Genomic DNA, 17059 nt, shown 5'->3' on the forward strand with positions numbered 1-17059 from the left:
TTCATTCAAGTTTATAAGTTTTGATCAGGCCACTACAATGTTGTTGTTGTTAAGTGCCGTCAAGTCGGTTCTGACCCAGAGCGACCCTGTATAGGGTTTCGAGGCTGTAAATCTTTACAGGAACAAAAAGCCTCATTTCTGCGGAACCGCTGGTAGGTAGTTTTAAACTGTTGACCTTGAGGTTAGCAGCCCAACTTGTAACTACTATGCTACCAGAACTCCTTGTGTAGTCAGATTTTAAAAACACAAAAGTACCCTTCTTGCCAAATTGATAATAAAGCAAGATGCTTCCCAATAAACATTTGTCTCCACACATGGTCATTTTTTCATAGTTATGGATAATTCTATAAAACTTAAGATGCTTTTGTATTGTCATAGCAGTGACAACAACAACAAAAATCTTAGCCCTTTATTATCTTCACAGAGGTAGTGGTGGATTAGGGGCACATGGGAGGTGTTTGATGACACCAGGCCAAGACAGAAAGGTGATGTGATGAATATGAAAGTGGAAATAGAGAAGTTATGTTTTGTTCCCCACCCCTGTTTGCTTAAGGGCTGTTGGGAGAAAGAAAAGACAGTCTGCCGCTTGGAAACCATCTGGTTCTCTGTCCAGTAGGGTTCCTATGAGTTGGAATTGATTCAGTAGCAGTGTGTTTGATCTGGTTAGCTGAGATGCCCTAATATGAAATGGTGATGTGTCTTTAACCCCTCATGAATAGAGTCACGTGACTCCCATGCAGCAAGATGGCAACTCCTAATGCTTGACTAGGATTACAATGCCACTAATAATTACTGTTGTTTAAGACCTGTAGCAAGAGTCTGGGTAAAATGATAGGATCAGAGAAAGCAGCATGATCTAGACTTGAACAACTTCCTATAACAGTGCACTTCAGTAGAACTTTTGTGTGGTGATAGAAATGTTTTCTGTCCATGCTGTTCAGTACGGTTGCTATGAGCTATATATGATTGTTAGGACTCGGCATATGGCTAATGTGATGGAGTAACTGGATTTTTATTTTTATTTAATTCTAAATTTAAATGACTATATATGGTTGCTGTTGTGCCATCGAGTCAGTTCTGACTCATAGCAACATTGTATAGGGTTTCTAAGGAGCAGATGGTGGGTTTGAATCACAGACCTTGTAGTTCAAACTGACCTTGAGGTCCAGTGCTTTATCTCACAGTGCCACACCAGGACTTCAAATATGCTAGTGGCTACCAATAAGACATAGAACATGCCTATACCTGACCTTGCCAGTTTCCTCCTCACAAGTAAGACCATGTCACTGTTCTCAAAGAGCACAAAGCTTCTGGAAAGAGCTGACCAATAATTAACCTTAAGATGAAACCCGAAAAATGTAAAGTAGAGAAGAACTAGAATACGCCCTGTTGAGTGGAACCAAATTTAGAGGAAATGTTAGCGAAAGTTAGCATGAGCCAGACATTGAGGTTGCACCTTTCAGGGTTGGTATGTCTTTCATGGACTCCTGGTGTGGAGGATCAGCACTGGAGTATGAACCACAGGGTTGACAGTTCAAGCTCACGAGTTGCTCCTTGGAAACCCTATACAGGGTCGCTATGAGCTGGAACCGACTCGACAGCACTTCACAAAAACAGCACCATGTCTTTCATATTGGGAAAACTTGAGCAGTGATTTTTTTATTTTTTTTTTTAGTTTCTGAGTATGATTTTGGAAACAGGAATGTCTATATCATTTTCAAACCCACCATCCACGCCTCATCAACCCTATACAGGGTCTTTAAGAGTCGGAACCAGCTTGAGGGTACTTAATAAGAACAACCATGATAAGAAAAAAATACTGAGCTGCTGTTACAACTTTAGAATGTCACCATTTTGCAGTTCTTTCTGTCTTCCAAATCAGTAGTTTTAAGAATTTTAATATATTTTTTCTCTAGATTTTTGCTTCAGTGTCTCGAGGATCTTGATGCCAATCTGCGAAAATTAAACTCTCGTCTGTTTGTGATTCGTGGACAACCAGCAGATGTGTTTCCCAGGCTTTTCAAGGTAATGTGAAAAACCTTTGCCTAAAATAGTAATATTTTTATCAGAGAAGTTTAGTAACATATTTGATAAATAAAGCATTTGGAAATTTAAAATGTGGTGAATGTAGTATTTTTAAATTGCTGCTGTTGTTAAGTGCTATTGAGTCATTTCCAACTCATGGCAACCCTGTATAGGGTTTCTGAGGGGTGGCTGGTGAGTTCGAACTGCCGACTTTACAGTTCATACTGACCTTGGGGTTGAGTGCTTACCCTACAGTGCCACACCAGGACTCCAACATGGTAAAATCAGACAGTGAAAAAAGTTGTTTTCAATGAAAAGTCCAATTTTATGTCTACCTTAACCATTCATCCCCCTTCTAAAAGTAACCAGATCGTACACTGTTTCTTGTGTATTCATTAGAGATGTTCTTTGGATAAACAGACATTTATTTATCTCTGTGAGTACTCTGCCCCCTTTTGTTAAAACCTAGAAGGGAGCGCACCGGATGCACATTTTGTGCGTCGATTTGTTCACATAACCACATCCACACAAATAACTTCCTCCTTCTTTTAGGTGGCCCCATAGTAGGACTCCATTGTGTAGAGGTACTGTAATTTCTTTAACTAGCTTTCTGTTATTTTCCCCCGGCCTTTTATTTACCAAGTATGTAACACAAATAGTGCTGCCAGTGAACATGTATGACCACATATATGAAGGCATTTCTAAAAGTTCATAGAAAAATTCGTTTATCTCTCAATTTCATGTTTTCCACAAACTTTTTGAAGCCTCTTCATATATAATTTTGCTCACATGTGCCAGTACATTTGTGGGACAATTCTGTGTCAAAGAATTATAATTATTGGCATGTTGTTGATAAAACAAGATAGTACTTACTTTGATTTTTAATTTGATAGAATCTTAAAAATCTCCTAGTGGGATTTTCCTTTATTTCCAAATATAAAAATTAGACCTGATACCTCATAGATTCATGAGTTACCAAGGTCATACACCTACCTCTCCTACAAGTGTTCATACTCTAAGTCAGGTGTCCTGTTAGTCCTTATATCCGTATGCTTTCCTGTTTACTGCCATTAGAATTCCTAAGTGTATGTCTGCTTTTGCTTGCAGCTGTTTGAGTCATCACATTGCAGTCTTTCCAATACAGAAAACAGCAGTGCCTTTCTTCCACTGGTTTAAAATAAACCTTTTATGTTTAAGGCTTATCTCATGTATTGGACTTGGCTAGTGAAAATGTATTTTTTAGTAAAGTCCATTCAATACTGCAGCTACTTAGTCAGAATTTAATTTAGGTAAACGGAAATTTTCTGATTAGAAAGAAACAATGGCAACAGTTTATTAGCAACTCAAGAATTTAAGAGTATGTGTGGATAACTCTAAATCCATTTCATATAAGTAAAATGAATCCTAAAAGAACTTTTTGTTACTTTAAGAATAGTAAAATTTACATTTACTTGTTCTTGCACAAGCTTTGTTAAGCCAGAAAAGTCTAGAGTTTTTTTGTTTTGATGTTTCTTCTGCTTAAATATTAATGGATCAAACTATCTTCTGCAGTTAGACAATGTCCTGTCTTGGCAGAGACAAAAGCTTCCACATGAGCCATAAAATACAGTTGAGAAATGCAAACACCGCTTCTACATATATAGGTCACTTGTTATTTGATTCCGATTTTACTTTGGCCTGTATGCAGTGTTGTTGCTGTTGTTGTTGTTAAGTGCTGTCGTGGTGATTCCGACTCATTGTGACTCTGTGTAGGGTTTCCAAGGAGCACCTGGTGGGTTTGAACCACTGACCTTGTGTGCTTATCCTACAGTGCCACACCAGCATTACTCCTTCTATGGCTCTGTAGAGAGTACATATATCTGAAAGGGATTTTTCATAGAACGGTATTTTATTCAGATCCTGGTGTGACACTGTAGGATAAATGCTGGACCCCAAAGTTAGTTTGAACTTCATGGTTGGCTACTTGTACGGGGTCGCTATGAGTCAGCACCAACTTAGTGACACTTAACAACAGCTTCTCACTTAGGAGCAAGATGGCTCTTTAGGGTTAACTCTGGACTGTGGGCCACAAGCTTGGCAGTTCAAGCCCACCAACCACTCCACTGGAGAAAGATGAGGCTTTCTGAGCCCATAAAAGAATGACAGACTAGGAAATCCTATACAGGTTCTTTATGAGTTGGCACTGACTGGATGATTGTTGTTAACAATAACAACTCCTCACATACCAAATTTCATTATCCACCATTTATAATTTATGTCACTAGTAAGAAATCTACTGTCCAACTTTTGCACATTAGTAACATAGCATCTGGCAGTAACAAATGCCAAAGCGTGAGGCAAGAGTAACACTTGCTGGATTGGGTAGGGTTCTATGTAAGCTTGGTTGAAGCATGATCCTCCTTGGTGTGGCAGTAATGTCATGATGCAGCCATCCTCCATGTTTGTTTAATGATCTGGTCTTTGGAACCTACTCAAGTCGATAAACGAGGAGTAGGTGTATTACTGTTTGATTTTTTACTTTTTGTGTTTTAGATGTGTACTATATGCATATGTGATAAAAAATTAAAACTCTAAAGGCACATCCAAATAAAGCAGGTATTTCTCCCAGCCTACCCCTCATTCACTTCTGAGGGAGATTCTTTCGTTAGTAACTAGCGGACGTACTTAAATTAGTGTCTCTGGTTTTATTATTCTGTGATAGTAATAGAATAGTAAGTACAACGAATAGTGAGAATTTTGAATGGGTCAGTAATCCTGTTACATATTAAGTGTTCACACTTTGTATCACATATAGTTAGGATGTTGTTGTTGTTACGTGCCATCAAGTCTGTTCTGACTCATGATAACCCTGAATAGGGTATCTAAGTAGCAGCTGGTGAGTTTGAACCATGGACCTTGTGGTATTTAGATTCTGTGTTTTTAATCACTACCTACACTGCCTCACTAGCAAACAAAGAAATATAATACTTTTCTATACTCATTTTAATTAATTTCTAAATTTAAAAACTTTATACTCACAAATATGAACAATGCAGGAGTGCATAAAAAGTTTTAAATAATCTCATCAACACTTCTAATTTATATTCCCAAGAGCTTGGTGTGCATTCGTCAAGACTTTGAATAAAAGGAAAATTTAAACAGTGAGATACTATTTTTCTCCTAGTAATTTAGCAGAGATTTTAAAAAGACATTAACACACATTACTGGCAAGACTGTGGGGAGTAAGCACACTGCATTGTCCACCAGTGGGGCTGTGAATTGGTACAGTGAGTGGGTCTTCTGAAAAATTTGCCAGTGTCCATCAGAATTTTAAATGTGCTGATCTTTGATCCATGAATTGTTTTTCTAGGAATTATTCCAGGGAAATAATAGAACAAAAGCCCCCAAAATGTATAAGATGTCTATATACACTGTAAAGTGTATCATAGCGTTTGTTTTATAAATTGGTAGCAGCCCTTGTCCAATCTATAGGTGTTTGGACACATTACAGGTGATTTAGTGTGTGTGTGATATCAAGTAGATTTTAGAATTTCAAAACCTTCACTATGTCCTTGGGAAATTACTTAATTCCCTAAAGTTCCAATAAGGACAGATTAGGGTAGCATCTGGTACTAATTGGCAGCTGCAATTGTGCTTACTGTCTCCAGCTTTTGCAGTGAGCATTGTTGTTGACAATCAGAAATAAAATACTTTATATCCTCAGCAAAGCAGCTGAAACCTTATCAACTGTCAAAAGTTTGTTAAAGACTAAGTGTTAGAGCCAGCAGCCACATAAATTCAGGTTTGACAGTCTAACCTGAGCAAATCCCTAAAATTTGTTAAATAACCTTGTCTGCAAAACGGAGATCCTCATTTGCGGACCAAATGAGATATAGCATATACGCAAGTAATTAGGAAAAATAAAGGACTATACAAACACATTTAGTATATTGTTGTTAGGTGTCCTTGACTTGGTTCTGATGCACAGTAGAACGAAACAGTGCCCAGTCCTATACCAGTCTCACAGTTGCTGCTACATTTGACCCCATTGCTGCTGCCACTGGGCCAGTTCATCTCGTTGGGGGTCGCCTTCTTTTTCACTGATCATTCACTTTACCAATCATGATGTCCTTCTTCAGGGACTGGTCACTCCTAGTAACATGCCCGAAGTATGAGAGATGAAGTCTGGCCACCCTGGCTTCTGAAAAGCATTCTGGCTGTTCTTGTTCCAACACAGATTTGTATATTCTCTGGCAGTCCATGGTACTTTTCATATTTTTCTTCAGTGACATAATTCAATTCTGAAACAGTGCGTCAATTCTGAAAGTCTTCCTTATTCACTGTCCAACTTTCTCATAGGCATATGAAGTTATTGAAAATAACATGGCTTGGGTCAGGCATACCTTAGTCTTTAAACTGACATCTTTTCAGTGTTGGAAGTTGGTTTTAAGCATATGCTAGATTGTCTAATGCCTAGCACAATGCTCAGAATATAATGAGTATATACATTTGTATATACATACATACATGTTTTTTAATTAATAAAGTATACAATTACCAGTCTAAGTCAAAAAGTATTGCTTTGTTACTAGGGTTCCAGTTCATACATGCACAGGTTGGTTCCAAGCAAAATATATTTAAACATGTGTTTGCAATCACTGGATAGCTGCAGGTAAGTTCTCTCAGGATTATACTTGTCTTAGTCTTGTGACTTATGCTTCAAAAAAAGGTCCAATTAAAACTAGCTTCCAAGGGGATGTGCTGGGCAAGTTAAATTCAAGGCAGATGGGTCAGTTCAGAAGGTTATAATGACTGTTTTTCGGGATTCCCGAGGAGTAATTTGATAGATTTTCTTGAAATATTAGGGAAACTTATTAGGAAGAAGTTGTAAGAAAATTGACAACTGCAGTGAGAAAAAGGCCTGACAGCTTTGCTGAGAATTTTTTCGTATCATGACAGTGCATTTTATCATTCTTTCAGGGTAGCCAGGGCTGTCCTACAGGATTTCATTGGGGAACCTCACCATTTAGTTCTGATGTAGCCCCTTCGTACTGGTTCGTACTTCCCCAAACTCAAAGAACAGTGAAAAGGAACACCATTTGGTTCACCCAAGGATACCGCAGCTGCTGTTTAGACTGTTGTAAATCGAAGAGCACAGAATTCTTTGGGGAAAGAGTTAGGGAGATGGAAAGACCAACTCAGAAATGTATAGACTTAGATGGAGGCTATGCTGAGGAACAGTAGCTTCACAATTGGAAATTGTTGCTGAATAAAGGTTTCTTTTTGCAGCAATACTTTTTGACTCACCCTGCGTACTCAAAGTTTAATTAATGTATTACCATAGATACGTGGATTTTGAACTTTTCAGGCTTTTTCTCTCCTTGGTTATGAAAACTTGCACACTATTTTTCCCATGCTCTTATTTTAGGAATGGGACATTACCAAACTTTCAATTGAGTATGATTCTGAGCCCTTTGGAAAGGAACGAGATGCAGCCATTAGGAAACTGGCTACAGAAGCTGGAGTAGAAGTCATTGTACGAATCTCTCATACATTATATGACCTAGACAAGTAAGTTTTACAGCTGGGACTTTTAAGTTTGTAAAATGAAAATAGCAATATGTACATCATAGAGGTGGGGGAAAATTAATTGAACATATGTTAAATCCTTAACATAGCAGCTCTGATTTTTATCTATCCAGTGACAGGTATCAAACCAAAGGATAGTGCAAGGGATATAAATAACCTTATTAGAGTGTCAAAAAATATTTCCTGACAGCCTGTTGCGGACTTGTCTTTCTGGGCTCTTAGCATTATTAATTTTATAATGTATAGGATATGTAACCATAAACTACCTTGATCTTTTATATGATTATGTTATTATTTTATTTTGTATGTGCTTACGTTTTCTCCTTACCTGGATTTTAAACTCAGATGCAGATTTTACATGTTATTGCTTCACAAAGCTATTGTTCTCTGAACACAATGGCGTACATAGTGCCATAGTTCCACAGTATATTCCCTGAAACACCAGTCTCTGGTGAAGGCTTAGCCAACAAAGAGTTTGTGATCAAATGTCAGTGAAGTAAGTATTACATAACTCTGAGTGACTTTTGGAAATTCATAAGGTTTGCTAACTTATTAAAACTTTTGGCATATAATCATTCTTACAATACTAAAATCTCATAATTCATGTACTTTTAAATCATTTTACTTTTTAGTTATATACAAGTTTCACCAAGTTGATTAATTCAAAAGCAGTTCATTCTACTTTCCCAGGTATCTACAAAAAAATGTACGTGAAGCACCAACCATTCCTCCCACAACCCTCTTTGTCAGCTGGATTGAATAGTTTGTTACAGTGGTCACCCAGAACTCACAGTTACGGCATTTAATAGGGAAGCTAACAAGTTACAGTTTGGTGTTGGAAATGCTCAGGGCACAGCTATTCAAGTCAGCAGCTGACAAATGCCCATAGGACACACCACTCCACCATAAGCCTCAGCCTGAAGGCACACATCTCTACCTCCGTGGGTCAGCAAACCTAGCATCCCCACTTAAGTACCTGGACACACGCAGAGTCACTCAGTTTTGTTTGCTCTGTAGTCTGGGAAATCTACTGCTCTGTCTCGTCCTTGGGATCTTGGTTCTGGTGCTGTTCCTCTGCCAGCCCTCTGGTGTCACAGCTTTCTGGCCCTGGGTCGGGGAGGTTCAATGCACAGGAATTTTGGGGTCCAAAGTACCCACTCCACTTTTGGCTCTTTGTCTCTATGGTAGTGAGATTCCCCCCTTTCTTATTTGGCTTATTTTTAACCCATGTTAGAATTTCAAGTTTTTACAATGACAGTGAACTCTGCTAACATCCGTAGTTGAATCCTGTTATTCTGTTAGTGTCTTCTCCCACTTTCTCTTACCCAGACCCAGCAGGGCAGAAATGTTTGGTGGGAGTTCCAGATTGTGGTTAGAAGAGACATTAGAGAATTCACTATACCACAGCCCGTGCTTTTAGTCTTTGTCCCTTTCATACATGATAGTGTGTGCATTTTAACTGTACTCACCCATGAAAGTTTATAAGCCAGCCACTTCATGCCATTTTGTCCCCCATTTTTGATAGCCAGTATCTAAACTTCCCATCCCTATCAATCCAGTCCCCTAAGGAGACAAATATGTTCATTGATATGAAGAATCTATAGTTCTTATTGGGACTTTAGGCTTCTGCATTCATTAGCAAAGTCCAGTCCAGAGCCAGCCATCAAAGTGCAGCAGTTTATACCAGCTCACAGTATCCGATCTGTTCTTCTTCCTTCACTTGAGTTCTAGTCTGTTCATCCCTAGCCATCCAAACTAATTCAAATGGGTACCAGCTGTAAGCTTGGGAGTCCACACACACACTTCCCTGCACTTCAGACCAGCTGGCCCTTTCATTCTCTCAGTCCTACTTCCCCTCCTCCCCCTCCCCCCATGGGCTAGGTCAGTGACTATAGGCTCAGGAATCCACACAACCCCCTAAACTTCAAAACAGCCAGCCCTATCTTTTCCTTCTCTCTACTCATCACTTCATTGCTGCAGTCTCCCCACTTTCCACTCAGTAAGTGAACCCAGGTAGTCAGCAGTGAGCATACCAGGCTATCACCTTGCTGGCTTCCTTTAACTTTCAGTCCCAGAATATGGTTTTGTCTGACAGGTGCAGACTTTTCCTGCCTTGCTTGCACAAAATTCATGCTTGTCATTCCGTTCTACGGGTCTTTCCTTCACAGGTGAATCGCATATTCTCTCAGCGGTTCTGGGTGGGACTCAGGTTTCCACCTAAGCCACTTACTGTAGACACAAGCATGTTCCTTCTGAGCAATTCCTAACTCCCATTTTTGCGTATCCAATCAAGACTACACTGAAAGCGGGCTTATGGGCTCTCCATAATCCTGACACTCAAGCAACCTTTGTCCAGTAGCAACTTTTCTCCCCTGAGCTGCAGCATAGCATCTTACACATTCCTTTTAACCATTACAGTTAACAGTGAGCCAAGTAACCATTTAGGAATCATAAGTTTCTTTTGTTGAAATATGAATTCATTGAAGCATTTAGTGATTTCAAGTAAGTAGAAAAGGTGCATAATTTTAAATAATTTGAAACCAGATTAGTTAGGGGGTAGGGGACAGCTTAAATGTTTTCAGTGTGCGACTAAGATACATTTGCTAAATCCTAATTAACAAGACTTTCTATTGATCCGTGGTATATGTATTGGCCTGGTTTTGTTTTTATTTGATACTTGAGAGATCCACTGAGCTGGGTTGTAATATATTTTTTGTACCCAATTATGACAGCCGTTCAAAAAGTACATGAACAAATGAAATTCAAAATAGTGGAACTGTTCTATGTTTAGGCAAATTTAACCACTTTGCTGTTGTTTTTCCATTCGTAGGTGCTTAACACCTGTTATCTTAAGGGTATTGGTATTTGCATATTGCGTGTTTTTTTCTATGTAGCAGATATTTTGAAAATGAATGGAATGATTTTTAGACTCAGTAACCATTCTAAACCAGTGTTCTGGTCATAGAAAAAGCTAACATTCTCTAAGAAATTTAAGTAATTCATTTTATAGTCTGGTTTGCAGCCTTTCTGAGCTTATCAACCCAAAAATACATTCCTTGTTCTCCTAAACTGCATTTTACTGACTCTTATCATAGGATCATAGAGCTCAATGGTGGACAACCACCTCTCACTTACAAAAGATTCCAGACTCTCATCAGCAAAATGGAGCCCCTCGAGACACCAGTGGAGACGATTACTTCAGAAGTAATGGGAAAGTGTGTTACTCCTCTGTCCGATGACCATGATGAGAAGTATGGAGTCCCTTCGCTGGAAGAACTCGGTGAGCATTTGCTGTTGTTAGGAGCCATCGAGTCAGTACCGACTCATAGTGACCCTGTGCACAACAGAACCAAACCCTGCCTGGTTCAGGGCCGCCGTCAAAATTGTTGCCACGCTTGAGCCCATTGATGCTGCCACTTTGCCAGTCCATCTCGCTGGGGGTCTTCTGCTTTTTCTCTGACCCTCCATCTTACCAAACATGATCTCCTTCTCCAGCGACTGGTCCTTTCTGACAGTATGTCCAAAGTATGAGAGACAAAGTCTGGCCATCCTGGCCTCCAAGGAGCACTCTGGCTGCACTTCTTCTAAACACAGATCTGTTGGTTCTTTTGGCAGCCCATGGTGGCACTTTCAGTATTCTTCCCCAACACTATAACTCAAATGCATCAATTCTTAAGTGATCTTCCTTATTCATTGTCCAGCTTTCACATGCATATGAGGTTATTGAAAATCCCATGGCTTGGGTCAGGAACACCTTAGTTCTCAAGCTGACATCTTTGCTCTTCAACGCTTTAAAAAAGACTTGTGCAGCAGATTTGCCTAATGCAATACATTGTTTGATTTCTTGGCTGCTGCTTCCATGAGTGTTGATATTTGATCAAGAAGAATGAAGTCCTTGACAACTTCGATCTTTTCTCCATTGATAAGAATGTTGTTTATTGGTCCAGTGGTGAGGATTTTTGTTTTCTTGACATTGAGATGCAATCCATACTGAAGGTTGTGTGTGGTCTTTGGTCTTCATCAGTAAGTATTTTAAGTCCTCTTCACTTGCAGCAAGCAAGGTTGTATCATCTGTAAATCGCAGGTTGTTAATGAGTCATCCTCCAAAACCTGATGCCATGTTTTTCTTCATATAACCTACTTCTCGGATTATTTGCTCAGCATACAGGTTGAATACATATGGTGAAAGAATACAACCCTGTTGCACACATTTCTTCATTTTAAACCATTCAGTGTTCCCATCTTCTGTTTGAACAACTGCCGGTTGGTCCATGTACAGATTTCTCTGAGCACAATTAAGTGTTCCGGAATACTTATACTTTGCAATGTTGCCCATAGCTCGTCATGATCCACGCAGTCGAAAGCTTAGCATAGTCAGTAAAGTACAGGTAAACATTTCTGGTATTCTCTGCTTTCAGCTAAGATCCATCGGATGTCAGCAATGATACCCCTCGTTCCACGGCCTCTTCTGAATACGGCTTGAACCTCTGGAAGATCTCTGTCAATGTATGATTGTAGCTGATGATTTCCGTATTCCATTAGGTCATCTCTCTTTGGAATGGGCATAAATACGGATCTCTTCCAATCAGTCGGCCGGATAGTTGTCTTCCAAATTTCTTGGCATAGATGAGTGAGTGCCTCCAGTGCCACCTCACTTTCTTGAAAGATTTCAATTTTTATTCCATCAATTCCTGGTGCCTTGTTCTTTGCCAATTCCTTCAGTGTACCTTGGACTTCCTCCTTCAGTATCATTGGTTCTTGATCATATGCTACACCTTGAAACAGTTGGACATCAACCATTTCCTTTTAGTACAGTGACTCTGTGTATTCCTTCCATCTTCTTTGATGCTTTCTGCATCATTCAGTAATTTGCCCAGAGAATCCTTCAATAATGAAAGTGGAGACTTGAATTTTTTCTTGAGTTTCCCCAGCTTGAGAAATGCTGAGCATGTTTTTCCCTTTTGGTTTTTTGACTCCAGATCTTTGCACATTTCGTTGTTAGTGATCAAAAATGTGGAGTGTGAGTTTGTAAGTCACAGACCAGTTTTAGTTCTGCCCTGTAAAGTATACAGGTGAATACCTTGTGGCTCCATACAGTAAGCACAGGACTACAAACCACAAAGTCAGTGGTTCCTGCCCACCAGCCACTCTGCAGGAGAAAGATGAGGCTTTTTGCTCCCGCAAATATTTATGAGCCTTAGTTACCCTAAGCAGGGTCAATGTGGGTCAGAATGATTTGGCAACACTTAACACCAACAACCACAAGAAGAAGCAAAGAAACCCTTACACTAAGAAGTGATCAATCTGTACATTATCCATGTGTTCTGTAAACATGTGATCTGTCCTTATTACCTTACGGTGTAGGTTCTAAATCACAGAGACCATGTCAAATACTCGATATAGGAAAGCCTATCAAGGGCCCACGGATCATTTTTATGCTAGTCCCATAATTGTTCAGCAAAGTAATTCATTTTCCCAGTTTATTTTGCTTAAGGAAAAATAACTGTTTCAAAAGGATGATTTTTTTCCCTCCTTTTTTAGGTTTTGATACAGATGGCTTATCCTTGGCAGTGTGGCCAGGTGGAGAAACCGAAGCACTTACACGTTTGGAGAGGCATTTAGAAAGAAAAGTAAGATAATATTGAGATATTTTCAAACTTGCATTCAGAAAACAATATCTCACTGGTTTCTTTAAAAGCGAAAAATCTAGACTGTTAAAGGAGGAGAACTGAGGGAAGTGCTAAAGCAGCACAGACCTAATTGAACAACTTTATGTCCTCATTTAAATATCCTTCAGCAGCCTCTTCTCATGATTGCCCCATCCTACCTCTGCTAGTGTCTGATGACCAACATTGAAGCTAGGATAGAGCTCTTCTCTTCTCCCTTGATCTCACTGGACTTGTGAGTGTCATAGAAAGAGTTGCAGGCTCTAAGCCTGGTGTTGGGAATCTGAAGGTAACTTGTTTTACACAGCTCTGTGCTGCATGAAGCTGGCCAAAGCCAAAGAATGCCCAGTTTCTTTTAGTCTGTCTTATTTTTTATGAAAACACATCATTGGTAGCTGGAATAATAATAATATTTTATTCCCCAAGAACTATGTAACTTTAAAACAAGTCTCCATTTTGACCACTCTTAAAATGGAAAATACGGTTAGCTAATGTCATTCTTTGTGTGTATTTTCAGGCTTGGGTGGCAAACTTTGAAAGACCTCGAATGAATGCCAACTCCCTACTCGCAAGTCCTACTGGGCTCAGTCCTTACCTCCGATTTGGTTGTTTGTCATGTCGACTGTTCTACTTCAAACTAACAGATCTCTACAAAAAGGTACTGTTATCTAAAACTGGACCTTGTTTTTCAAACTACTTTCTTTTTTAATTGCCTGATAAATTCTTTCTTTTTTGCTCTTAGGTGAAGAAGAACAGTTCCCCTCCACTTTCTCTTTATGGGCAGCTACTATGGCGTGAATTTTTCTATACTGCAGCAACAAATAATCCGCGCTTTGATAAAATGGAAGGGAATCCTATCTGTGTTCAGATTCCTTGGGATAAGAACCCTGAGGCTTTAGCCAAATGGGCAGAAGGCCGCACAGGTTTCCCGTGGATCGACGCCATCATGGCACAGCTCCGTCAAGAGGGCTGGATCCATCATTTAGCCAGACATGCAGTCGCTTGCTTCCTGACGCGAGGTGACCTGTGGATTACCTGGGAGGAAGGAATGAAGGTAGTTACCCTCACAAATGAAATGTGCTCTTAATTTAAAGAAACCCTGCCTTATTGAAGCAAATTGTGTTATCTATTATGTAGGTTCATTTATAGCCTAGTTTTTTGGTGGATAAAGTACTTAATTCACACACTTTTTAGAGAACATTATGGTGTAGTATACTCCAACAGGAGAGATGGTGAAAACTGATTAATTAGACTATTGTCATTTCAGTGGTTAATTGAGCCTAGCCCATAAAGGGAAGACTAAGATTTTAGTACTCTGGACTTAATTATAGGTGATCATTTCTGTCACCTAAAAAGATTCACCCAAGAATTCTTAGAAATACTGAATTCTATCATAAAATTTAAACGTAAATCTTTCACCCTCATTTCACCATCACAACTTTTGAGGCCCGTTTCTGGTGACGCAGTGGTTAAAGCCCTTGACTGCTAATGACAGGCTGCTCTGCAGGAGGAAGATGCGGCAGTCTGTTTCATAAAGATGACCGCTTTGTTCTGCCTCCAGGAGTGCTATGAGTCAGAACCAATTAGATGGCAGTGGGTGTGGATTTGGGCTGGTGGCACAGTGATCAAGGGCTGGGGTACTAACCAAAAAGGTCAACAGTTTGAACCCACCAGCCTCTCCACAGGAGAAAGGTGTGGCAGTATGCTTTCAAAAAGATTGTTGTTGTTAAGTGTTGTCAAGTCAATTCCGACTGATAGTGACCTTGTGTAGGGTTTCTGCCGAGCATCAGGTGAGTTCACACTGCTAACCTTGTGATTCAAGCAGACTTTGTAGTCTAGTGCTTATTCTGCAGTGCCACACCAGGACTTCATTCAGAAAGATGCCAGCCATGGAAACCCTATGGGCCCATTTCACTCTGCCCCGTAGGGTTCTGGGAGTTGGAATTGACTTGACAGCAGCAGGTCTGGTTTTTGGCTTTAAGGGGAACCATACCACATTTTGTGAGATCATCTTATGGGTCTATGTAATAGGACTTATGTGTATGGTTTATCTTCTTGGCTGTATTCTTTGGTGTAGGACCATCCTTGATTCTGTATTCTTTTGCATCTCTTCTATTTTCGGGTACAAAGTTGTACATGAAGTAAATGTATAACACACACTCAATGAATTTTTTTAAAGTCATTTTAATTCTGTTTCCCTTTTGGATCAAGGAATTCCAAGTTTGGTTGGTTATTTATTTAGCAGCACTTTTCATTTTGGGGAAGTGTTTATGTTTTTCATTTTTTTAAAAAATTCTCTCTGTTACCTATCTTAGCCTTTTAAATTAGTGACATGAGTACTCATTTTCCCCGTCCTTTGCCCCCATAACACTGTGCAGACACTGTTTGGTGCCATTGAGTTAGTTCCCATGCATAGCCCCCTACCTACCTACAACAGAATAGACACAGCCTGCTCTGCCTCATCCTCACAATCATTGTTCTGTTGAAGCCCATCCGACAGCCACTGTCGATCTTGCTTGTCCTCTTTTTCACTGACCCTCTGTATTACCATGCATAATGTCCTCAGAAAGATGTCTACCTGTGCTTTATTGACTAAGCAAAGGCTTTCGACTGTGTGGATCATGACAAGCTATAGACAACATTGCAAAGGATGAGTATTCCAGAACACTTAATTTTGCTCATGAGGAATCTGTACCTGGACCAAGAGGCAGTTGTTCGAACAGAACATGGGAACACTGAATGGTTTAAAATGAGGAAAGGTGTGTGACAGGGTTGTATTCTTTCACCATACTTACTCAACCTGTATGCTGAGTAAATAATCTGAAAAGCTGGGTTCTATTAAGAAAAAACGTGGCATCAGGATTGGAGGAAGACTCATTAACAACCTGCAATATGCAGATGATACAACCTTGCTTGCTGCAAGTGAAGAGGACTTAAAACATTTACTAATGAAGATCAAGGAACACAGCCTTCGGTATGGATTGCATCTCAATATCAAGAAAATAAAAATCTTCACCACTGGACCAATAAACATCCTTATCAACGGAGAAAAGATTGAAGTTGTCAAGGACTTCATTCTTCTTGGATCAACTTTCAACACTCACGGAAGCAGCAGTCAAGAAATGAAACGACGTATTGCATTAGGCAAATCTGCTGCACGAGACCTTTTTAAAGTGTTGAAGAACAAAGATGTCAGCTTGAGGACAAAGGTGCGCCAAGCCATGGTATTTTCAATAACCTCATATGCATGCGAAAGCTGGACAGTGAATAAGGAAGACAGTAGAAGAATTGATGCTTTTGAATTATGGTATTGGAGGAGAATATTTAAAGTGCCATGGGCTGCCAATAGAACCAACAGATCTGTGTTGGAAGAAGTGCAGCCAGAGTACTCCTTGGAGGCCAGGATGGCCAAATTTCGTCTCTCATATTTCAGACATATTGTCAGGAGGGACCAGTCCTTGGAGAAGGATATCATGTTTGGTAAGGTGGCGGGTCAGAGAAAAAGAGGAAGACCACCACAAAGCTGGATTGGCCATGTGGCAGCATCAATGGACTCAAGTGTGGCAACAGTAGTGAGGTTGGCCCAGGATCGGTCATTGTTTCATTCTGCTGTGCATAAGGTCGCTATGGGTCAGTACCTACTTGATGGCACCTAACAACAACAACAAAAGACTGGTCACTCCTGATAAAATGTTCAAAGTACATGAGACCAAGTCTTAACCATTCTTGTATGTAAGGAGCAGTCTGACTGTACCTCTTTCAAGATGGATTTCTTTTTAATTCTGTCAGTCTGTGATACT

General features: G+C 39.8%; 1 protein-coding gene across 2 annotated transcripts in view; it reads left to right on the top strand.

The window, feature by feature from the left end:
- CRY1 (cryptochrome circadian clock 1) overlaps positions 1–17059 on the top strand; it is a 64413-nt gene that overhangs the window by 40541 nt on the left and 6813 nt on the right. For both annotated transcript variants that reach the window (XM_006865247.1, XM_006865248.1), the window contains exons 2-7: positions 1917–2025; positions 7433–7575; positions 10689–10873; positions 13135–13223; positions 13777–13917; positions 14002–14313. In XM_006865247.1, coding sequence (XP_006865309.1) covers positions 1917–2025; positions 7433–7575; positions 10689–10873; positions 13135–13223; positions 13777–13917; positions 14002–14313 — 979 coding nt within the window. The remainder of the gene's footprint in view (positions 1–1916; positions 2026–7432; positions 7576–10688; positions 10874–13134; positions 13224–13776; positions 13918–14001; positions 14314–17059) is intronic.

The sequence above is a fragment of the Chrysochloris asiatica genome, unplaced genomic scaffold (assembly GCF_000296735.1).
Source record: "Chrysochloris asiatica unplaced genomic scaffold, ChrAsi1.0 scaffold00076, whole genome shotgun sequence".
Classification (NCBI taxonomy): Eukaryota; Metazoa; Chordata; class Mammalia; order Afrosoricida; family Chrysochloridae; genus Chrysochloris; species Chrysochloris asiatica.